Below are 23,505 nucleotides of genomic sequence, written 5' to 3'. Positions count from 1 at the left end.
TTGGCTTGCCACAGCAAAACTAGCCAGCCCACTAAATGCGTGCTCAGTGTCTAGCAGAGCTGTGTCCCAGCTCCTCTCGTCACAGAGGTCCCCACCCTGCCTCAGCATCGGTCCTAGATCACCCTGTAGTTTTCAGCCAAATGCTTTATTTGCAAGACTGAGGGCTTTTTCCCCATTCCGTTCTGAGGCCATGGGCTTTCTGAGCCTCTGTGCTTTGAAAGGAGCATCAAAATGCTCTGGGTTTCTCCTGGGTGCTGTTTGGCTTCTTTCCTGGACGTCTACTCCTGCAGAAAAGCCATGTACCCATGGCTTCTGCCTTTAAAAGCATTTGAGGAGGAGGGGAGAGGGAGCCCTGTCTTCTCTGTTAGTGGTTCTCTCAACCCCTTCCTGCTGCTCTGGGGGAGCCCCAGGCACGGCAGCATCGGGGTGCTGGAAATCTTAAGAAATCTGAGCTAATTCAAGGGCCAGGGGGAGATGGAAATGGTTACATCATGCAAACAAACAAGTTAATGATTTCCATCCCCTTGCTGGCATGTTTCAGTTTTCAGAAGGGGGTCTGGCCAGCAGCTGTGCCAGCAATTGTAGCTCAAAAAGAGTATTTTCTTTCTGTGTCAGCTTTCATCCGTAGCCCCTTTGGATCCCCCTGGCTCCCACAGATGCCAGAGTTTCCAGGGCTCCTGCTGCTGCAAGTCCCTGTGACTGTTTTCCCTCCCATACCTGGCGATAGAGTTAAATGATGGCGGAGGATGAAGGCGGCACTGTTTGCTCCCTGCTTGCCTCCTGCCCCATCCTTCCCCAAGCAGAGGAGAGGCTTTTTCCCAGGATCCAAGTGACAGAGCAGCACTTGCAAATGGAAGGAAAAGCTGCAGCTTCTGTGCCTCTGAATCCAGGAGCATAGGGGAGCAACTTAGGGTACAGCTCGGGGGAAGATCCAACAAATAAGTATCTCCGGCTGAGCAGTCCTGCAGTCAGTTTTGGATGCAGGAACCTCATTGTATAATAGTGCTTACATATTGTTATGTATATATAGGACTTATATGTTAGTATATATTGTATAATAGGCTGTACTATAATAAGCCTGGACACTGTGTGTGTCTGGGTTCTTTCATCTAAGGTCACTGAGCCCCAGCAACAGGCGCATGGGAATGGATTGTTCCTGTGCCGTTGTTTGAGCTTCCCCTTGAGGGATGGTGCCCATTCTCTCCTGGACCACTTCCCCCAGGAGGAGTAGTAACTCCTTAGGATCTCCTGAGTGCCAGAGCCCTGTTTGCCCAGTATCCAAAGAGCCCTTTGTGTGATACCAGACTAAACTCAGCACTGCTTTTCTTACCCACAGCAGGAACGCATCAGTTGAGCTCTGCCATTAGGAGCACCACCTTCGATGTGTAGCACCTCCCTAACTTTCTACTTGCGTTCTCCTGATGCCTTTTCCTATTGCAGGCAGTGGTAGAAGCATGGAGAGGGAAAAGCCCAAACTTCTTGAATCAGGCAAAGTAAAAGGGTTTCTAGAAGTCCTTGAGTATGCTAAAACTGGAGGGGAGTACATGAAGCACAGAGGTAAGGCGGGGACCCCAGCTATCAGTGTCACAGCATCCTTCCAGTCCTGTTGTCTGGTTTGGGCTGAGTTTAGCCTGAAGTCTCCCCTGGGCCACCACCCTGTCTTATCCTCAGAGACCCTTTGCAGCAGCCCAGAACCTCCGCTTGGGCTTGGCATAAGCAGATGTTTAAATGTCAGAAACTCGAAAGCTGTAATAGATGCCAGTGATTTACAACTGTCGCTCAAACCTGCCCTCAAAAGTTTAAGAGCCCCCATAGGTGAATTTGGACTGGTTTGCTCCAAAAGGAGCATCTCTGCCAGGCAAAGTCACAGTGATGGGTGTTGTGTCTCCCCTACGGCCCCCCCTAAAGCTCTGGTGACGTGCAGGGTGTACACCTGCACCCTCAGACCCTTACAGCCTCCCTTCACTAGCCCAAAAGCCGGGTCCGGGAGCTAGCTTTCATGCCCCAGGCTTCCCCCCAGCATGCTGGTGCTGTCCCTGCTCCCCTCAGCCATGTTTCTGGGGTGCTGGGTGCCACCAGCTCTGCCCTGCCGTGGGCAATGTGGGTCAGCCTGGCCGGGGGGACGGACGGACGCGGGGGGGGGGGGGTGCCTGCCGGCAGGTGGCAGCCTGTGCAGGCAGCGCAGGCAGGCTCTCACAGATGTTTAATGGGATTTTATAGCTCTGGGTTTCATCGGGAGCTGTTGTCACGGAAACGAGGATCTGCAGAGAGCCCGTGCATTCGGCGTTAACCGCCTCGGTGCCGTGCCGGTGGCCGGGGCAGGATGCGCGGGGTAGGGAGGAGGCTCCTCTTCAGGGCGTGCGGGGAGGGATTTGTGCCTGGAGCTCCCACCCTCCGCCTGGCTTTGCAGGGGCAGGGGAATGTGCTGCTTTATTTAGGACTGGGGGTTTAAAGGTCTTTTAAAATCCGCTGCTGTGCGGGTGGAGCACAAGGCTGTGCCCCAGGGTGGGGGTGCAAGGGGGCTCCATCTTCTGCCTGGGTGTCCTGGCCCTCTCGTTTTCAAGCTTGGGAGATTCCCACACAAACAACACGAGGATGGGTGCGGTTCTCCCAGGTTCCCAGCTTGGGGGGGAATATATCCCACCAACACTCGGTCCCAGCACATATCCTACGCTGCGGCTCAGGCACCTCCTCTGGGTCTGTGGCTGGACGGGAGGGGGCACCAGAGTTGCACTGCCACTGGGGTGGTGGCAGCACATGTGTCACCCCTGCACATGGCTCCCCCGAGGGTGACATCCCTGTTGCTAGGGAGGATGAGCAGCTGAGGCCAGGCTAATCTCCTTAGTGGCCTGAGCACCATCACGAGAGTGAAAGGGAGATTAGAGGGCAGGGTGGCATTAGCACCCCGGGACGCTCATTGGAGAGGAGCAAGGAGACAACCGAGCCAAGCAGAGAGGGAGAAGACCCAGGGGGAGATCAGCAGAGGAGCCAGCGAGGCCTCTCTCAGCAGCAAATAACCCAACAGCTGGGATCTCTGAGGAAGTGAAAGGCTTTAGACGACAAGCCCAAAAATCCTGGCGGAGCTGTCCCCACCCCCTCCTCCCCCGGGAGGAAGGTGTTGCCAGGCAGTCTGGGTCCTAATCCATTCCCTCCTATCCAGAGGTGGGGGGGAGGTGGATGCCTTCCCACCCCCCATCATACCCATGGGGCATGAAAACATTCCCTCAAAGCATATACAGAGTGAAGACCTACTGAATTTTATCCCATACCTGAGAGACATGGAGGAACAGGATGCGGAATTTTTATTGTCCCTTTCCATGATACAAGAGGCAAAAGATGCTATTTTCTGTAGTGGAGTAGGGTGCGAGGCTGTCGCTGACAAAACCTCTGTGAAGGAGTCCAGATGCTGGGCTCCATTCTCTGTTTCTGCCATGTGGGTGTCACGGGGTCCTGTGTTTTCTTTGCAGATGGCTAATGGGGCCAGAGTGATGGATGTTTGACAGGAAGCTTTGCAGGCTGGTGGCCTGTCCCGCTGAAGCAGGGGAGCGTGGCAGGATAGGTGCTGCTTACCAGGCTGTGCTGCCTCTGTGCTTCTTCCTGCAGAGAGCTCTAGGGCTGGTAAGGGAAGGAAAAAAATGCTGCCTACTATTACTACTTGGTGTTTGTTCCTTCCTCTCAGCTGTCAAGGAAACCACGGCATGTTTCACATACCCAGCTGGTATTGCTGCAGTTGCTGATGAGTTACATCCTTTTAATCCATATCCAAAATAGCTTCTCCACCCCTCCATTCGTGCTGGCTTACACAGCACCTTTCACTGTGCGCTCCCGCCTGCCCTCGTCTGTTCTCCCACCCAGTGATGTGGACTGGGACGCCAGACTTTTTCTTAGAATCATACAATAGTTTGGGTTGGAAGGGGCCTTTAAAGGTCATCTAGTACAAACCCCCTGCAATGATCAGCGACATCTTCAACTCGATCGGGTTGTTCAGAGCCCCATCCAACCTGACCTTGAATGTTTCCAGGGATGGGGCTTCTACCACCTCTCTGGGCAACCTGTTCCAGCGTGTCACCACCCTCGTCATAAAAAATTTCTTCCTTATATCTAGTGTGAATCTATCCTCTTTTAATTTAAAACCATTACCCCTTCTCTTATCACAACAGACTCTACTAAAATGTCTTCTTCCAGGCTGAGGAAGCAGAATCGTACCTTTTATGTGCCTAAGTGTAGTCAAGACAGGACTGTTGCACTTCTGCCAGGAGACTTGCAAAGAGATGGAAAGAGTCAAGATGGTAGTGGGATATATGGAGATACTGTCAGGTGCCAGCAGCTACAGAAGAGCCTTGTGCCATGTTAGGGGCAGAAGGAAAAGAGATCAAGAGGGCTTGGTAAAGGAGACAGTTTGGAAGCAGGTTCAGGAATGACAGAGTTTGAGAACAGTGTGAAGAGATGTTAGAGCAGCTTATGTGCTGCTGAATGGGGTCCCTGTATGGGAGATTCTGGGTAGAGGGGATATAGTGTGCTCAGGGTGGAAAAGAAAGTAGAAAAAACAAGACCCAAAGTGGGAGTGAGGACACATGGTGCCAGATCTGTGCCACAGAAGTGGCTGCAAGCTGGTGACCAGACCAAAAGAGTGGAGGAGGAAGATCTCTCAGCCAAGCATTTGGGAAAAGAAAACCAGAGTACAGATGTAGAAGAAATGAAGCTACGACTTTTCTGTCTCAACTATAGGAAAAGTGGGGTCAGGAGAGGCATGGAGAGAAATCTCCAACTCAGTTTCAGCAGCCTACAGCAGCAGTGGGATGTTTGCCCATCTTTTACATGCAGAAAAGGGCAGGGATTTAAAGTAACAGGCTGTTCTGCCTTTTGGCCTCAGCGAGGTCCAAGACTAGTGCACAGTTAGTCTAGCCTTGCTGCCCCCTCAGGCCCTGATCAGCTTGGTGTCTGCATGGCAGACGTGTCTTGGTGGCGTTGGATGCGCAGGGTGCCTGTGGTCCTCCACCGGTGATGGGACCATGGCTGTGAGCATCAGCAGCCCAGAACCAGTAGGTAGGTATGACCATAACACGATGTGTGCTCCTGTACGCCACTTCAGCTGTTGGTGATGGCGTGCCCTGTGTCCCATTGACGTGTCCCCGACTTGGTTTCACCCCTCTGGCCCTTTCCCAGAGGAGCACTGCGTGCTCTGATCGCAGGAAGCTCTCCTGCTGTAATCAAAACCCTGGGAGGACACTCTCCACCTTCACAGCTGTTTCAGACTTGGCTTCCCTTGGAGGGGGTGGATTTCCCTTTCCCCACCTACAAAAAACAAGGGGCCCTGACTCACTGCCTACAGGGTGCAAGGGCCAAGAGGGCTCCCCTTACATCACACTCACGGGGGTAGGAGCGGGGGGCGGTTCATGAGCCTGAACTCTGGCTATCATTGCGGGATTTCCTTCTCCTGCTCTCTGGGTTTTCTTCTCTTTTTTTTCTCTTTTCAGAAAGTGGTTTCAGTACAATGTGGTATCTGTGTGGTCCTGTTGTGTTTAACGCCGCTGGGCAGCTAAACCTCACCAGCCGCTAAATGGCCAAACACCTGCCTGCCAGGGGGAAGTGGTGAATGAATTCCTTATTTTACTTTGCTTGTGTGCTCAGCTGTTGCTTTACCTATTAAACCACCTTTATCTCAACCCTAACCCTTCCAATTCTGACTCTTATCCTGCTGGGGGGGGGGGGGGGGGGGGAGTTGTGAGCAAGCGCCTGTGGGGGGCTGAGCTGCCCACGGGTTAACCCACACCAGGTCCCAAGCCTGTGCTGGTTTGGGCATTGCTACATGGTGCTCTGAGACTGTGTGTTTGCAGAGGATCCTCTGGAGCTGGTGCTTCTCCGAGTCCTCCTCCCAGTAAGCCTCCTGCCTGATGCTTTGCAGTCATCAGGGGCTCTCCCAGTGGGACATATTGTGCTTCTCCATCGCCCCCCTACCAGTTGTCAGGACATTTCTCCATCCTCCGTCACGGCTGCCAAGGAAGACAGGAGCTCAGCATGTGAGCCTTGTTCAGCTCTGATCTCCGACTCCCATCCTGCCCAGGCAGCTGTGTCTATTCAGCCACAAGCAGCTCCATCCCTAGACTGTAAAGGAATGGGAAAAGCTGCTGGGCTTCTGCTTAATGCTTAAAGGACCTGTTGTGGGGGAGCGAGGTCACCAAAAGGGGAGTGCTGCAGCCAGCTCATTGAGAAAGGCGTGCAGGGCATGCTCACAATAGCTCAGTGTCCTCCTCCAGTCTGGCTCAGCACTTGTCCTACCCTCAGAGCTTCAGCTATATGATTCAGAATTGGTTTGTGGTTGAAGTGACTCAACCAGTGTCCTTTTCTGTTGCCTTGACGTCACACATATACCATCTGCTCCCCACCACACAGCAAAGTGAAGGCAGAAAATCAATCACAAATCCATCACTGCTGGCCCAGGCACCCAAAGGAAAGACAGCAAGGGTTGAGCTGGACTGGATGCAAGGGGACTCTTCTTCCTCAAACAGGATGAAGCTGTGGTGCACAGAGCAGACACGTTACCCCTTGTCCCATTGCTGTTGCCTGGTTTGTGGGAGAGAAGATGGTGGTCGGCTTTAACCCAGGTAGTGCTAACCCCAAACCGAGCCAGGGCAGCAGGGCAGGTTGCAGCCTCTGCTGGCGGGTGCAATCATGCCAGGGCAAAAATCTCTGGATTGTGGGTAGGAGGCAGCAATTTCTGAGTCATCCTGAAATGTTTTGCCAGTCCTCTGTAAAGTCGCTGCAATCTTAAATGAGATCTGCTGGGGATGACCAGAAGTAACATCTTTGGGCATGGGTTTCCAGCCTGGCAATCCCTTGGTAAAGCCATAAATACTCATTGCCCAAAAAACTACTAATGTTCAGTAGCTCCAGTATTTTCCTGTTGTCCTGCTGATGATGATGATGGCATGAGTTGATAAAGCCAGTTGATAAAGCCCACCTGGATTTCCAAAGGGGTCTCTTGTAGTCTCCTAAAGAAGCTAAGCTCCCATGGGACGAAAAGGGATGTTCCTATGTGACTGCTAACCCATTACTTAACAGGCTAAAAGGCAGGAAACAAAAAGACTGTGAATAGTAGGAATGTTTCTCACTCTTTCAGTAGGAAAAAACAAAAGACTAACTGTGAAGGACTGCAGAAGAACCTCAGCTAGATGCTTGGTGGCTTACGGCATCTTGAAGGGTTTGTCTTGCCCTGTGTACCTTTCCCTTTTAACTCTGTGAGCAGGGGGATGCTCCAAGCTGACCACTGCCGCTTGGAGCGAAACATGGGGTTTATGGGGTGTCCGTGGCAATGTCAGCCCTAGTGCTCTGCATTAGTTAAAACCCAGTATCCCCATCTGAGAGCTAGGAATCCCTGGGAAAGGAAGGAGAGGAAGGAAAAGCAACCACAGCACTGGCTTTTTTTGTTTTAAATGTGTTGTGCTGCCTGCAGTTCTGCTTCCCCTGCCTGAGGAGGGACATCATAAGCTAGATAAGGTGCAGAGGGAGGCAGTAAGGATGACTGGGGAAACCTGGGGCTGCTTAATTCAGAAAAGGGGCATGAAGGAGGTGTATGAAATTATAAATTGGAGATGTTTATGTCTCTTCTGCAAGAGCTTGAATGAAGTCAGGAGGGGCAGGCTTAAATATCAAGCTGTAGTTTCACAGCCCTCCTCTTTAAAGGATGTTGCACATGCTTATGGTTTACATGGGTTAAAAAAAGCAACCAAATACATTTATGGAAGAAAAAGGTGGGGGGATGTGAGAAAATTCACTGGCTGAGAAAGATGTGAGAGTGTGAGGGGGGTATGAGGGAATATTTGGGACCTGCAAGGAGTGGAGGTGGAGGGAGAGAGCAGTCTGCTGGGATCGTGCTGTGTGTTGGGAACGGGTTTTGCCTGGGGGAGAGCTGGGCTGCAGGAGCAGGATGGCTCTGCCCAGAGGAGTGAGAAGTGTGTGGGTTGGGGCTTGGGACAGGAGTTGGGGGACGTGGAAGAGTCTGGGGGGAGAAAGGGCTGCTGGATCAGAGTGGGGCTGTTGGGGAGAGGAGGATTTGCTGCGGGATGAAGAAGACAAGAAGTGCATTGAGTATAGGCTCCTGCTTTCTTTCAGCTCGCTCTAGCTACACTATGTCCAGCTGGCAGCTGGGGGACATCTCTCACCCACCCCCCTTCCCATCCCTTTCTGCTGTAGCCCTGAGGGGATCAGTGCACAAAGCCTGGCAGCTCTGAATGCTCCCTGTGTTGTCTGCGCAAATCAAATGCTTCATCCCTGCAAATCAAATGCTTCGTCCCTGCTCGCTGCTGGACTGAGATGGGAGAGCAGCTCTTGGGCAGCTCTCGCGCAACCCAGCAGCAGCAACCTGAGACTTCCCGGAGGGGTAGACCCATCAGCAGTACACACACAGGATCCACGTACCAGCATCCAGTGCTGAAAAACGCCCACCCTGCACAGGGGACATCTTGACAGCAGACCTGGAAGGGGAAGGGAGGTGGTCCATGTCTGGGTTTGGAGGCTGTTGGTCCCTTTCCAGCCAGGCTCTGCATGCATCAGACCTGTTGTGCACAAGGCAGAAGTGCTGTCTTGTCCCCCTCTCGTGCACAGACGACGTGTCTTTTGCTTTTCTGGTTTAGGGGGGTGAGGGACAGACCCATAAGTGATGTCTCCTGTCTGCTGTGCCGCTGGTGAAATGGACACCCTGTGGGGCTGAAGCTGGGGAGCAGGGCAGAGAGAGGTAGAGTCAGCAAGGAGAGGCGAGGGGGTAGTTTCAGGGGTGCTCCAGGGTGAGAGAGGGATGTTGGGTTCACGATAGTTATTCAGCAGAGTCTGAAAGGCTTTTAAATCCTCCGCAGGAGCCTACAGCTTCTCCTCTGCGTGGTTTTGTATGCCTGCCCTTGGTATCTCAGGAGCTAGGGTGACAGCATGTAAGGTTTTTCAGTCCTGAAGGAGTTAATTTCTCATGCCTGCAGTGTCTGGGCAGCAATTCAGCTGCTGCTTTGTATTCCTGAGCCTGTCCCCTCCCAATCGTAAAAATACATCTTCTGAAGCACTGAAGGCAGGAGCTTGTGCAGGCAGCGCCGCGTGGCTGTGCTGGCGCCTGCCCCAACATGCCCTGCCTGCAGCGGTGCCGGTGCTCAGCCGGCCACCAAGTGCCCCGGTGCCTGTCGGCGCTCAGCGGCTGCTCTAATTCAGGGCTGCCAGCTTGAGTGTGGCCTCCCGAGCTGGATGAGCTCAGGCCTTAAGCTATAAAGGCTTCTTAAGGGTAGGCACTGCCTGGGCCTCGTTATTAGGACACCAGCGCTCGGCTGCGTCCAGAAGGCAATGCCAGGCTTATATGGATAAGCCCAAAGCGTGATGAGAGTCGGGAGGCTGTAACCCTCTGCTGGCACAACCCTGCGGGAGCCTGGTGGGCAGTATCGTCCGTTACACCACCACTGACCTCTCCCATGGGGTGCACACGAGCCTCGTAAGGAGGTTGTGTCCTGAGATGCGGAGTCCCGTTTGGGTCACGGTGTTGCCCCTCGGGGAGCTACGCCTGCTGTCTAGAGTTGGGGTGAAGACAGGCAGAGGCCTGAACCCTTAACATGGTGCATTTTGCAGCCCTGGATCCCGTGGTGGAAACTTCTAAATTCACCAGTGTCCTGAAGTCAGGTAGCTCCTCCAACCCAGCCGGCTGCTGTCCCCGATGAAGGTGGTCTGTACCAGAGCTGGCCTGGAGGTGCTACTCCCCCCTGTTTTTAACAACACCTTGTTTTCAGAACCAAGCAAGAACAGAAAAGCCAGCAAGGTGACAAGAGATGGAGGAGTCCTTGAGGAGACCATGGAGGTCATCAGCTGCTCAAGCTAGATGTCACCCCTGGACAAAGGCTGAAAACTGTTGGACTCATGAGAGCTTTCAGTAAGTAAAATAAAATTTCACTCTGGGATCTGTGCATGGCTATAAAGGGTAATTTATTTTCCTTCTTGCTCTTGGGGCCATTTGTGCCAGTTTTTGTGTTGTTTTAGCTCTCCTGTCTGATCTTTGGTCTGCCCCTGTAGATAACCAAAGGGTCAAAAGCTTCAGCCAAGAGGAGGGGAACATTATCTGTAGTTCTCATGCTGGAGCAGACTGGGCAAAAAAGCAGGGACGGAGGGTAAAGTCACAGCCCTCCCTACACATAGTTTAGTGCTGGGGTGCCAAAGCAGGGACCCCAGGTCTTGTCTGGCAGGGTGCTGGCTCTTGGTGGAATAGTTTACAGTGGGAATGGATCTGCCCCATTTTGTGGCTTCCAGGTGTTGAGTTGTTTCTTGTTCTAATTTAACATATTTGTAACATTGAAGTAATGGAGTGATCTGTAAGAGCCCACCATCACCTGGGACTGGCACACAGCTTGGCTGCTGTTGCATCCCTGAAGGAAGAGGTAGGCTGATCCCAGCCCAGGTAGGAGCTGGGGTACCCAGGAGGGTGGAGGAAAGAATGTGGCTGGGAATGGTCTCGGAAAAAAGGCAGGTTGGCACCCTCCGATCTGAGAGAGCCACCCAGGGAGGGGTGAGCTAGCACAAGTGGTACAGCAGGGTCTGGGACCTTTTCAGCATGGCTGGGGTCACCCAGCATAGGGCAGGCTCTTTCCTGTGGGAGCCTGTGCCTGCCCAAGCACTACTGGGAGCACTGGTCCCTCCTGGAGTCACACAGAGCCTTTGCAGCTTTTAGTTTTAATGCACTTTTATGTTCAATAATAGTATAATTGTGTTTTTCATAGTATTTTGGGTGTTTCTGGGGCTTGTTATTACATCACAGGTTGGAAGTGCTAATAAAAAGCTGGGTGAGCTGAGGAGAGCGTGTGCCCCTGTGTCAGGTCAGCCCAGCAGCCCCTCGTGGCACGTGGCACAGCCACCAGTCCCCTCGTGGCGGTGGCTGCACTCAGCGGGGCTCTTTGTGAAGGGCATGATGCCTGCTCCCTGCTTCAAATGCACTTCATGTCTATTATCTCGCTCACATCCCAGGTGCTTGGCTCCGGCACACAAACCCAGCGGTGCATGAACCAGAGAGAATAACAGCGAGGCAGCGGCTGCAGATAGGCCCTTGGGAAGACGTGGGTGCATGCCTGCGCACAAGAGCTTTGTGCTTCAAAGAGAAAAATGCTGTTTGTAGAGGGGAATGCTGCTGGCCGCTGTCTAGGGACCCCCCGCGCTCCAACCTGGGTGAACTAGAAGCCTCCTAAGAAACAAGGCTTGACCCCTTCTCATGCCCCCACCCCCACTCCCCCTCCGGAAAGGGATGAGAGAGTCAAAAAGGGCAGGTAGGACAATTAAGGTATCTGTCTCTGCCTTCTCAGAGCCTGGGGCATCAGAGAGCTCCTTGTAGGGCCAAGAGATATTCCACCCTCAGGGTGATGGTGGGCTCTGCCAGGCTGGTAAGTGCAGGCAGGAGTTGCCTTTGTGCAGCCAAATGCCCATGGCTGCATTTAGCAGCCCCTGAAAGCTGCAGAATCAAAGAGAAATTGGGATACATGAGCTGCACTCAGGCCAGCCTGGAACCTTGCCTGAGAGCTTTTATTTTCTTGTAACAGTTCCCTTAATATAAAAGCCTTTTTTCATGGCTTTGCAGCTGTGGGCAAGTGATGCTCTGGTAGCACTGTGTTATTGTGATAGTTTGTATGTACAAAAGATGGAGAAATAAATATTATTTTTGGTACAAAAATGTGATCTTGCCTCCATATCATAACTTTGCTGGTGCAGAGATGAACCTGGAGCCTTGCGGCACGGAGCTGCAGAGACCTTGTCGGGACTGGAGTGGGCTGCTGGGCAGCTGGAGCAGCATTGGAGCTGCCTGTGGTGCTGGTTGCAGCACCAGGAGGAGGCTGGAAGTCCTGTTCCCCACACAGAAAATCCACCTTGGCAAACCTGGTCTCGTGCCTGAAAGCCCAGATGTGGAGGGGGCTCTGGGAGTGTCCCTCCTGCCCAAATGTCACCCAGGCTGAAAGCCAGGCACGTGGGAAGCTGGTGTGGACAGAAGCCACCCCCACTACCCAAATACTTGTCATGATGGATATTCCCCAGGGATAAAACAGAAAGCAGAGCCCTGGTCACGCCACTCGAGCTCTTCTTGTCCCCAAAGGTGTATACACCCAAAAGTGTATGGCAGCTCTGTGACAGCAGTGTCCTTCCTCATGACCCTGCGGAGGTGTCCTCCTGCCCTTGCTCTCAGGTAAGCAGCACCAGCCTGGCCGCTGGCTGAGTTTTAGAGGTCAACCCAGCCAGAAATCGGCCAGGCTGCAGCTCCCTGCTGCTCTGCTGGGATGAAGGATGCTTTCTCCCAGACGGCTGCTTTGGAGGGACAAATGCTTTGCCACATGCTGGTGACCGTGGCTTGGTCCAGGAAGAGTTTGCCCTTGTGACCAGTTCTGTGTATGGAGCTGGAGCTGACTGCGAAAGGTAGCGTCCTTCATGCATGGACAACCGAGCCCGGGCTGTGTTCCTCATCCCAGGGCCAAGCACACATTGCAGCAGCTGTTTTCCTGCCAAAATCCTGCTGGCATCTCATGGTAGGTACCCTGTGGGGTATCTGAATCCCCCCGGCGGTCAGCCCTGGCCCCTCCTGCCCAGGGCAGCACTGTCTTTACCCACTGCTTGCAGCAGGGAGCAGCCCTGCTCCCCTCCTTGCCCCCGCAGGTTTAGAAAGGTGGTGGTAGAACATCACCAAGGGGGTTCTCGGTAGACCCTGGAACTGCTCCAGCCCCTCCTGCTACAGCAAGCTGCCACCAGCATCTCCTCCCCATCCCCAATCCTCCTCCATGCCTTCCTCACCCTCATCCCATCACAGGCACAGTCTTGGGGGGTGTGGCCATCAGCCAGGCCAGGACCTCAAAATGTCCCTGCCTCTTCCCCAGCTCCCTTTCTGCTTCGTTGCTGCGGTGGGTGTGGGATGGGGCTGGCTGGACAGTGCTTGCTCCATGGGGCTTTCAGGAGCTGGTCCCCGCTGACATGGATGCTGGGGACTGCAGGGGTAATTTAAAAATGAGGACAGAGACCTGATTATTGCCCTAGTTTGTGTCAAAACTCCTTAGTTTTTTTTTTTTTAGCAGCCTTTTGATGAGCTTATCAATGACAAGTTGCTAATTGGGGAGCAGGAGGCCCTGAATTGGTGTGGTGGGGCAGGGAGCAGGGTCTCCTGGGGCACCCCACAGCTCAACACGCCCGCATTGGCCTGTGAAAATGGGGAAAGAAAAAAAACATGATAAAATAATGGTCTAAACCTGGCACTGGGCCTGACCAGGGGGATGGAGGAAAGCCAGGCTGGGACAGCCTCGGAGGGGCATGGGACTCATGCTCGGCTAGGGGATGGGGACAGCCCAAAGCTCTGCAGGGGCCAGCAGACCTCATGGTCTTCAGCAGGGAGAGGTGCTGCATTACACCCCAGGGTGCTGAAGTGTGTGTGTGGGGGGCTTTTCTGGTTTTTAACAACATGAAGCACCCACCAGCATCATGCAGAGCAGTGTGGTCCAAATTTTTTGATTGCATCCCCCCCAATATATTTATTGATTTATATACTACCTACACAAACTACTGGGCTAACATGTACATTTTGAAGCAGAAACTAAAATACAAATTAAAAAAGGATGGGGTAAAAATAAAATAAGCACTATTTTTAAAAGTATTTTTTTATTTATTAACAGTACAAAAAAAATCTTTTCTTCCTGAACCCCAGTAGACTATCTTGTGCACCCTGCTATGGGGATCATGGGGTTGGAGGAAGCTAGCCCAGTCCCCCCATCTGGCACCAGTGGCCCCTTCCCCATGCTCCCCCTCTCCCCCCCAGATACTGCCACACACAAAGCAGCTTTGTCTGCCTCTTCCTCTCCCTCTCCTCCCATCTGGCTGCTCTCCCTCCCTGGCACCCGTCCCGTTCCCCGCTGCAGCGCAAGGACCCTCTTTCTCTATTTATCTCTGGGGATGGGTCCAAGCCCCCCTGTTGCCCTGCTGTGGCTCACAGGACACTCCTGGCTGTGCCCTGGTCCAGAGGTGATGGGAATGATGGCAGGGTCCCCACTCCATCAGCCCTGGAACCTGTCCACATCCTGGGGACCAGTCACACAGCTACCACCAAGGCGAGTGGTGGGTGCTCCCCAAAGCCCTCCAGAGCCGGCACAGCATAGGGGGGCTCCTTTCCTTATGGCACAGCACAGCTTCACCAGCTGCTTTCCCTTCCCCATGCCAGCAGGGCTGTGTTGCTTGAGGTTCACCCAGGAGGGCTCCCCAAATCCCATGTGTCGTGAGCCCTATGGGAGAGGAGGGGAGGTCCCCGGGATGTGGCTCTGCTCCCTAGCCCAAAACTGGCAGTGGCTTCCAAACCTTGGCCAGTGGGATGTGCCTGGCACTATGCCACCCACGTCCCTATCTCCTGAAAGGGGGATATGCCCTAACATGGCCATCTCCAGTCCCCTTCCTGCTCCCAGCCACCTTGGCAAAGCCCTGGGTGGTTTGACTCAGCGTCACTGCCCATTCACATGGAGAGGGTGTCAAAACCCCTCTTCCTATGCCAGGCATGGCCACTCTGGGCATGTGCTGAAGGGAGGAGGGCTGGGCAGGCAGTGCTGGGCATGGGCAGCCCCTGCCCATTGCTGTGCACACTGCTGAAGGCACATTTTGGCCGTGAGTGGCTTTTCTTGAATTTTTGTTTGGCTGGGGGGTTTCCCAAAGCACTGCCTCTGCCTGAACTTCCTGAGGGCTGATGCAGGCTGCGGGCATCCAAGAAGGAATTAGCCCTGCCTGGCTGTGTGCCACCAGGGACTCCCTGAGGATGGGTTTGAAGGGGGCCAGCACTGGTCTCTGGGGGAACGGAGGGCTGTTGCTGACGGCAGAGGCAGCAGCAGGCCCAAGGACCAAGAGCATGGGCTGGCTCCTCCACCAGCAGCTCAGTGACAGTGACCCTGCCAGGTCACACCCACAGCATCACAGGGGCCCCAGCAACTTCTAGCAAAGCGTGCTGGCTCCGGGGAGGCAGTAGTGTCTCCCTGGAGCTGAGCCCTTCCAGCCACGCTGTGGCCTGACAGCAGTGCCCACAGCATCTCCTCCTTCCACCCGGTTTGCTTTTGTCCAGCCTGGCATCCCTCTCCTTCCCCGTCCCTGCCCTCCCCTCTCCCCAGCTCCATGACTTCAGGTCTTGGCTGCAGCTGCCGTTGGCTCCCTAGGGACAAGCTCATCCGGCACCCGGCCACCAGCATGGCTGGGGCAGGGGCTCTGCCCTGCAGGAGAGGACAGACAGAGAGACAGAGTGGGCTCCAAGCAGCTCATGCCACTGCAGCGCAGAGGCCATGACAAGCTCAGGCAGGCTGCGAAAGGGTGAAATCCCACCATGTCCTATTTTGTCCGGTCTCCTGCAACCCAGAGATTGGCTGAGAGCTGGTCCTGCTCCTCCGCATGATGGATGAGCTCTTGGCAGCCATCGAGCCCTGGTGGGGCCAGCAAAGGGCAGGCAGTGCCCTCCCTCCACCCTCTCCTTCACCGTAGTCACAAGGTTTCAGCCAGCAAAAGGCAAATTTTATTCCGTCTCTGCACGCTGGGCTTAAACTGTTAAAAAAAAAATTAAAAAAAATCAAAGCATCAGGAAGTGGATTTATAGAGCAGGAAGAAATGTGGAGGATGGTGATACACCTCTCAGTCTCACCCGGGAACGTGAGGCTGTGAGAGGAGCCGGCTGCATCAGGGGGAGATAAAATCCCAGGGGATGTTATGGCAAGGTGCTGGCAGGGAGCCCGGTGGCACGGGCTGTGGGAAGGGCTTTCCCAGCGTGCCACCCTGCTATGGACACCCACTCTCCTTGCCTAGCTCTTTGCACCCACTGCCCCAGAGAGGACCTTTTAGACCTCTTCTATCCCAAGCACCAAGATTTCTGAGTGTCTTTTGGCGGCATCAGCTGCCCTCCCCGCTGATGTGTTTACAGGAGGAGAAGCCCCCCCACTGCCGCTGGCTCCCTGGGGGTTCTGCTCGACACAGGCTCAAAATCCAGCTGCAGGCTCTTGGCACTGGAATGCACAAAGACCCATTTAATCCTGCGGCTCCCAGTGTCTGTGTCAGACCCGAGGCGACTACTTCCTTTGGGGACCCCAAATGAGGGGGTGAGATGGAGCTGAGTGAAAATTCAGCTTTTTTGGTGATCTTTTTCGCCCCATTCTTTGCTGGGTGAGGTCACGGCTGGAGGAGCTGCCTGACGGGACTCAGCCCATGACAGGAGCCTGATGCCAAGGAGCACATCAGCAGGCAGGATGCCAGCACCCCACCCAACCCTTCCTGGGGCCGAGCAACCACAGGTCAGCTCAGTTCACAAATCCAGTGGAAAACTGGGTTTGCTCAATTCCTTTTTTTTTTTTTTTTTTCCTGTTGTTGTTTTAGTTTTATTTTCAAGGTCAACTGGACAAAAAAAAGTGACTGCTGTGAACAAGAGCCCCACAAGCTGGTGACATGGGGCCATCGCTGCCCATGGCGCCTGCAGGCTCCAGCCCCGCCAGAAGCAGGCGGTGAGTTAGGGACAATCCCCAGGGGAAGGACAACAGGGTCTCCAGCACTGAGTGACCTGTTCCTGGACCACCAAGGTCTTCCAGCTCAGCTGCCTGCAGAGCAGCCTGGGGCTTCCCTGGTCCCATGCCATGGATGTAGCTGGGAGGGTGACAAGGGACAGTGCGGAGGGGCAGGGAAGATGTGCTGAGCTTCTCCCAGTGCGGGGGCGGGGGGAAGAAGGAGATGGAGGAGGAGGAGAAGCAGAGTGAGACAGCAGCAGGAGGGCACCGGGTAGAGGAGGATACGAGCCCCTTCTGGCTGTTGAGGGATGTTCAGAGCATCCAGGCATGGACCCTTGCCTGCCTGATACCCTGCCCCAGACCCAAGGTCCCCCTCTGCTCGCTGGCTGGACCACCTCAAAGTTTGCTGGTGAATACATACGCACATGTGGTTGGGGGCGGGGGGATACAGCCACTCACACCCCCCGCAGCAGCCAGCATCAGGCACACGGGCTGTAAACCATGTCCCACTCCAGTCACAGAGCCCCTGAGTACCCTCCATGGCTGGAGGTGAAAGACCCCCCTTCCATCCACTCACTCACTCCCACCACACATCCAGGATCATCCCCTCCTTTCCAAGGCCAAGTCACCCTTCCCAGGAGCGATGCCTCTAAACCCCCAATGGTCACTCAGCCATTGGGGGTCAATCTTGCCACCTTCTTTGTGTCCTTTTTATCAGGGCTGTGATTTGGGCTCTGTTTCTGTTGGCCTCCCTTTTCTCATCACCTCAGCTCAGGAAGTCCTCTATCGGCTGACCATGCTGCAGTGAACATGTTCCCGCTCCCGTGTGTCCCTGTTAATTAGAATGGCTGACCGGGTTCCCTTCATCAGTGCTAATTGGCCAGGTTTGTGTCTCTGCGCATTTCCCTTCCCAGTTTTCACAGAGCCCTTGGGTGATTTTAGTGCAACAGAGAGGAGAAACAAAATGAAGCTCAGTACACATCCTCACACTGCGCACATCCTTACACTGACACCAGCAGCTGGGGACACGATGGGGCTCAGGGCACCTGGGAGGCTGTGGGCTCCTGAAGTCAGACCCGCACCTGCAGCTCTGCAGAGCCTCTTTGCTCCCCACCAGCAGTGGCCGTCACCCAGGCGGGGACCTGCTGGCCTGACCCTCCCCTCTTCCTCCACCACTGCCTGGCTCCAGGTGCCCGGTGGCATCCCCGGCAAACTGGGCAGCAATGCCCAGTGCCCTGGGACGATGCCACCCGGGCTAGGGCAGGTGCTGGGGACAGCCCATGGGTGGTACCTGGATGTGCTTAGCCCTGGTCCCCATTAGCAGTGAGTCAATGTGATTGATCCCCATTGTCATCCCCCTGGGCCTGTCCCTAACACGCTCCAGGTACGCCAATGTGGGAGGGACAGTGTCCCCCAGGGCCAGGGGCAGAGGGCACGGCGTGACAGGGGCCCCACAGCACCAGGTCCCTGCCCTGTCACCATCCTGACCCCCAGGCCCTCCCCTGTGGTCTGGGACCACCTGCCCCAAAGGAGGATGCTCTGGGTGGAACCCCCTCTGGTGTGCGTGTGTGTGCACACACGTGTGCATGTGTGTGATCACATGCTCGTGCACAGGGAGGGGAGAAGGGTTGACTCTGAGGGGTGCAGGGGAATGTGTGTGGGGGGGGTGTCCCCTGTGAGGTGCATGGGGATTTCCAGGGGTCTTGGCGGGAGTGGGATTTGGGGGGGGTAGGTGTCTCTGTGGGGTGCAGGGGATTTGGGGAGTGTCTGTCAGTCTGCAAGGGGCTTTTGGGGGCGTGGTCTTTGCATGTGAGGGCAGTCTTGGGGTGGTGGGGGGTTGTGGAGGCCACAGAGCTGCAGCCTGGACGGAGGCACTGGGGGGGGCTGAATGGGAATATGGCGAGGGGGGGCTGTGCCCTGCGTGCCTGGAGCCTCCTGCGTGGTGCTGATGTGGGGGGGACTAGCTCCAGTCCCCTCTCCCCGTGTCCCGGGTTATGTGTGTCTGTCTGTCTGTCTGTCTTCCGGGACTGCTCTGTCTCCTCCTCCTCCTCCACCCTCCCCCTCACATCTGGGCAGCAGCAGCTTATTTTTTCCTCCACGGTTGTGACACCCCGAGTCACGGGACGTTTCTCCCTGGCCTGTGTCAGACCCCCCCGCAGGGAGAGGGTGGGGGGCTCATCTTGGCCGGGGAACCCCAGGCAGGGTGCCTGACTCCCCCAATCTGCCCCCCCCCCCAAGCGCAGAGAGGGGAGCCCAGGCACCACAAAAAGCAGATCACCTCGGGGCTGGGGAAAGGAGACCAGATCCCTGCCAATGATGGGGAAGGGCAACTGGATCCCCTCAGGCTGGGGAAGGGGCTGTAGCTGTGGACACCGTGGTCTCCTCAGCAGGGTGTGCCAGGGTCTGCCCTGCCCTTCCCCAAAAACACCAGCCAGAGCACATCAGTGCCACCCATGGCTGTGTCACGCTCAGACCAAAGGCCTGGGGGACCCAAGGACAGAGGTGTCCCAAGAGCATTCCCGCTGCTGGAGCCAAGCTGGGGCTGAACCACCCCCCACCCTGCCAGCAGCCTCCGCACAGTGGCAGCATTGGGATGGACAGGCCCCATCTGTGCCCCCCTCTTCCCATTGGAAAAAATACCATTTATTCAGAAGAAAACGTTTTATTATTTTTTTTTTCCCAAAGAAAAAAAGCAATATAAATATTAGAGTATAAAACTTGCGTGTAACACATCGACGTTGGTCTATATGGGTATAAGAAGGATATAAGCATATATATAATATATAGTATAATTCAATATTAGACACATTGAAAGGGCAAACGTGTTTCATTTCACGTACACTCGGAGCACAGACCACATGGAAAGAAGATACAGAGAAAATTGAAAATACTGGTGTCCACAAGTTAGTTACCGAGATTAAAAATAACACACCACTAATTACACGACACTCACTACGCTACCTCAGATTGCAGATTAAAAAGAAATATAAAGACTATGATTCAGCTACAGCATTTCTAGAGAGGGGCAGGTGGCAGCTGCAGGGGACAAGGTGGGAACCGCTCCCAGCGCAGCCAGTGCCGGAGGTGGCTGGATCCAGATGAAACACAGTGGATGTTCCTGCTGCCCTGGGTTTGGGGAGGGGGTGGTGGTGGGGTGATGGCTGCCATGCCGAAGCCTGGCTGAGAGGGATGGATCTGCTCAGGTGAGTTACGTGTTAGTGATTAAAAAGGGAAAAAACAACACGCACACCCTGGGAAACCCAGCACGGCTGCTCCCTGGCCACCCTGCAGCCCCTCTCCTCGCTCTGGCTACACCAAGTCCCCCTCTGCCTTCCTGGGGGGACTCAGAGCTGCTTTGATATGGGAAGCCGGCCTGGTGCAAGGGTGATGGTGACATGGAGAAATTCTATTCCTCATCCTTCAATTCCATCCACAGGTTGGAAAGCCCAAAGCCAGCAGGAGCATCACCTCCTTCAGGCTGGCCTGGCGTGGTCCCACGTGACGCCTCCCCCCCTGTTGCCCCAGCTTCCCAGCTTTGCAGCATCACCCCACGTTCACCCCCAGCTCTCGGGTACCTTCTCTGGCTCTGGTCCCCAAACACCACCAAACCAACCATCACTTACTTAGTCACCAGCTCTGCACCAAAGCCATGCACCAGCAGCTCCGCAGATCCCGCCTCTTTGAGTGAGACCCCAAATAACCCTTATTTGGGGTCTACACCCCAAATAAGAAGCAATGAATTTCCCCATCCCGCTTGACTGATCCCACCCCCCACCCTCCCCCAAGGCAGCCCCAGCGCAAAGGCTTGGGCAGCTGCCGGCACATTCACACCACACTGCGTGGGCATGCAAGGACTTCTCCGGGTCCGTGGAGCTAACTGCGCTAGTGCAGGTGTGAGGTGAAGGACATGCATGCAGACACGGTGTGCAGAAACGTGAAGCATCTTCCCCTGGTGCCCTTGGCGGGAACTCAGCCAGATGGCTGCCTGGCCACAGGGGAGAGAGACTCTCTCAGCTTTAATTCCAGAAGAACATTAACTGTACATATAAATATTTACTGCAAAGAAGGGATGAGATGTGTCTGCTCTTCGGAGACCCCTAGAACTGCTGGGACAGCTGCTGCACACCTTGGCATGCTCCTCATTGAATTCCCTACCTCTCAGACATCAGGAGGGGGTTTTTTTGTCTCATATTTCAGGCCATTGGTGGTTGCACTTCTTGAAAAAAAAATGTTGAGGATGCAGCTTTGCCATATTCCCTTTGACTCATGCAATATAAACACTTACTTTTTTTTTCCCGGGTAACAGGTAAGCAGGAACTGAAGCACTCCCTACCAACTTCTCAGCAACAAATCCATCACTATCATTAACTGAGGGTGAATTTTACTAATGGAAAGTTTAAGAGCAAAGATCTGGAGCATGGGCTCTAAGCTAGGAACTGCCTTTTCGTTTAAAAAAAAAATGACTGAAGGTCTATAAATTAAAAGATCCGCATTAAAATTATTTACACTGGGCAAAGCCGAGCACAAGCCTTGTGCCTTTCTCGGACTATCTGGGAACAAATTGGATCCAAAGATGTGGCAAAAGACCTTCCACCCTTGCATATTCTAATACCCAAGGAATCGTATAAAACATTAGCAAGTATTCACAGGGCACTTGTTTGTGTTCGGTTTAGCTTCTGGATTGGTTTTCATCATGAGATCTAACAGCAGCAAGACCCTGCTCCTAGCTCTGATGATGATGAGATACATTCGTAGCATTTCCTACTTTTTGCATCACACAAAAAAAAAAAAAAATCACATTCGTCCTCCGGCCTGGGCTGTGGTTTGGGGGAGTGCTGGAGCCGGCTGCCCTGTAGCTCTAAGGTCTCCTTCTTCTTCTCTACTTCTTCTCCTTCTTCCCGGATTTCTTCTTGTTGCCTCCTGAGGAACCGGCGCTCTTGGCATCACGCTTGCCAGCAGCGTTGGTGAGGGTGGCGGTGCTGCCCGGGATGTAGACGTTCTGCCGGTAATCAGGGACGTGCTGCAGTGTGAACTGGGGGCCATAGCGGGCACTCAGCCCCATGGTGCCCGTCCCGCCACCCAGGGTCGAGTTGCCATCAGCAGCTTCTTTGGGGACACCGGAGGAGGGGACAAAAAAGAAGGGCAGGTTGTTAGTGCTGGCCAGAGCACACCCCAAGCCCCAGCAGCCTCAAAAGGCTCTCAACGGGGTGTCAAACCCAGACCTCAGTGCCACCAACCTTCGCCCCCCACCCGTCATTACCCTTCAGCACTACTGCTCCATGGGACAGCTGCAATGTGCATATTGGGGAGCATGGTGCAGCTGGCACCAAAAATCCCTTGTTTCCACCTCACATCATTGTTAAAGGTTTGGTATTTGGGGCTGAAAGCTGGCCGGAGTAGGGCAACCTCTCCTCTGCCCTCCGCAGCAATGGGGTTGCCTGTCCCTCTCTGCCCGCCTGACGCTGCCTGCTCTGCCCCCCTCCCTGGCTGCTGCCTCCGCAGAAAAACATCCCTCCCTCCGAAAGTGGCCCATTACAAACATATTGTACAGACGTAACCATTAGTAATGCATTAAGGGAAATCCAATATTTATTTTTTTTTCCACTGCATTTAAAACCCTGCCCCCATTATTTCTCCAGACAGGTTTATTCAGGGAGCAGAGCACATGAGCGAAGAAAATCCCTCCCCTGCAATACCACTAAATGGCTCTAGGAAGCCAAGCACGAAGCAAATCAATGCTGAAGTGTGTCCTACGCTCCAGATCTGGGAGCAGGGGGAGGGGAAGGCAAATTCATTCCTGTCGCTCTACAAAGCCCCAGCAAAGAGAGAGCAAGCGCAGGGGTAGGAAAATGCACACGGCCCCCCCGTAATGCTGGGGCACTGCTGGAAGATAGAGACCAGATGGAGACAGAGGGGATGCACAGAGGCAAGGGGAGAAATGAGCACGGCGGGGACGGCAGAGCACAAGCAATGCTGTTGCCATGAGCCGCTGTGAGAACTCGCTCCAGCGTGACTGCCCATGCACAGCCCTGCTCAGAAATGATTTGCTAAACCCCTGTCTTTGCATTGGATACTGTGGATCCCATTTCAGCCTTTTAACTGCTTTGTGTATGTGGCTATGGTCATGCTCTCCTGGAAGGCTGGAGAAAACCACCAAGGGCACCTGAAGGGCCCAAGGGAGAGTCCAGGGCTACTACTCCCTCCTTTCACAGGCAGAGAGACTGAGGGAATAAAGAAAAACAACGAGCAGAGAATGTGGGCTGGTCCCCTCCTTTTTTTCTCCTTGCTCCAGACCAGATCTGTGCACTCCTCCGTGTTGCCTTTGCTTTCCCCTGAGCAGATGGAGGTGGCTAAGCCAGCCAGAAAGCTACACAAAAAGCTGGGCCACATCCCACCAGCGCCCCTGAAATATTGCTGTGTACACATTCCCTTGCAGGGGTCGGAAGTATTAAGCAACTGGAGTTTGAAAAGTTACAGCTGCCCTGCTGGAGCAGGCAGAGGAAAACACACATTGAGTCCGAAAACAGGCGGGATATTGTGCACGAAGGCTGGGGGACACGCAGGAGGGTGTAGAAACACAGCAAACCAGTGTGCGGAAATGCCATTTTGCTTTCTGCTGTGGAAACATTCAGCAGCAGGAGAATTTTTCTACAGTCCCCATTAAATGGGTCCCAGACCTGGCGGGGCTTTGAGGACCTTGGTCTGGAGGAGGGCTGAAGGAGATGTGCACATACAGTTAGTGACATTTATCACTAATCCTCAGCCCACCTCATCAGCAACATGTTCCATTAACAACTAACTCAACCCCATACCCATCAGGGTGTTATGAACAGGGACAGGATGGCTGGAGATGTGCTGTCAGGCCAGGCTGCAGCCAGGGGCCAGCTCGCAGGTGGACTATGACCTCTGGCAGTGGGGCAGATTTTTTTTTCTGGGCTCCTCCAGCTGGATACAGCCCGACTCGGGGCTTGGGCACCTTCTCCGGTGCCCTCACCACTGGGTACAGCTG

At 54.3% G+C, this 23,505-nt stretch overlaps 2 protein-coding genes across 25 annotated transcripts in view; one reads left to right on the top strand and one right to left on the bottom strand.

Annotated features, from left to right (window-relative positions):
- Positions 1 to 11,664, top strand: part of HDAC3 (histone deacetylase 3) — a 61,652-nt gene extending 49,988 nt beyond the window's left edge. For both annotated transcript variants that reach the window (XR_007509736.1, XR_007509735.1), the window contains 2 exons: positions 9,759 to 9,898; positions 10,984 to 11,664. The gene's annotated coding sequence lies outside the window, so the exon portion shown is untranslated. The remainder of the gene's footprint in view (positions 1 to 9,758; positions 9,899 to 10,983) is intronic.
- Positions 11,665 to 21,271: 9,607 nt separating this feature from the next.
- The window catches only part of LOC126051050 (protocadherin gamma-C5-like), a 147,764-nt gene continuing 145,530 nt past the window's right edge, over positions 21,272 to 23,505 (bottom strand). For all 23 annotated transcript variants that reach the window (XM_049829744.1, XM_049829736.1, XM_049829735.1 and 20 more), the window contains one exon: positions 21,272 to 21,602. In XM_049829744.1, coding sequence (XP_049685701.1) covers positions 21,376 to 21,602 — 227 coding nt within the window. In that variant the 3' untranslated portion in view covers positions 21,272 to 21,375. The remainder of the gene's footprint in view (positions 21,603 to 23,505) is intronic.

Source organism: Accipiter gentilis, chromosome 26, assembly GCF_929443795.1.
Source record: "Accipiter gentilis chromosome 26, bAccGen1.1, whole genome shotgun sequence".
Taxonomy (NCBI): Eukaryota; Metazoa; Chordata; class Aves; order Accipitriformes; family Accipitridae; genus Astur; species Astur gentilis.
The sequence above is the reverse complement of the archived record's forward strand: the minus strand, read 5'-3'. Positions and strand labels throughout refer to the sequence as shown.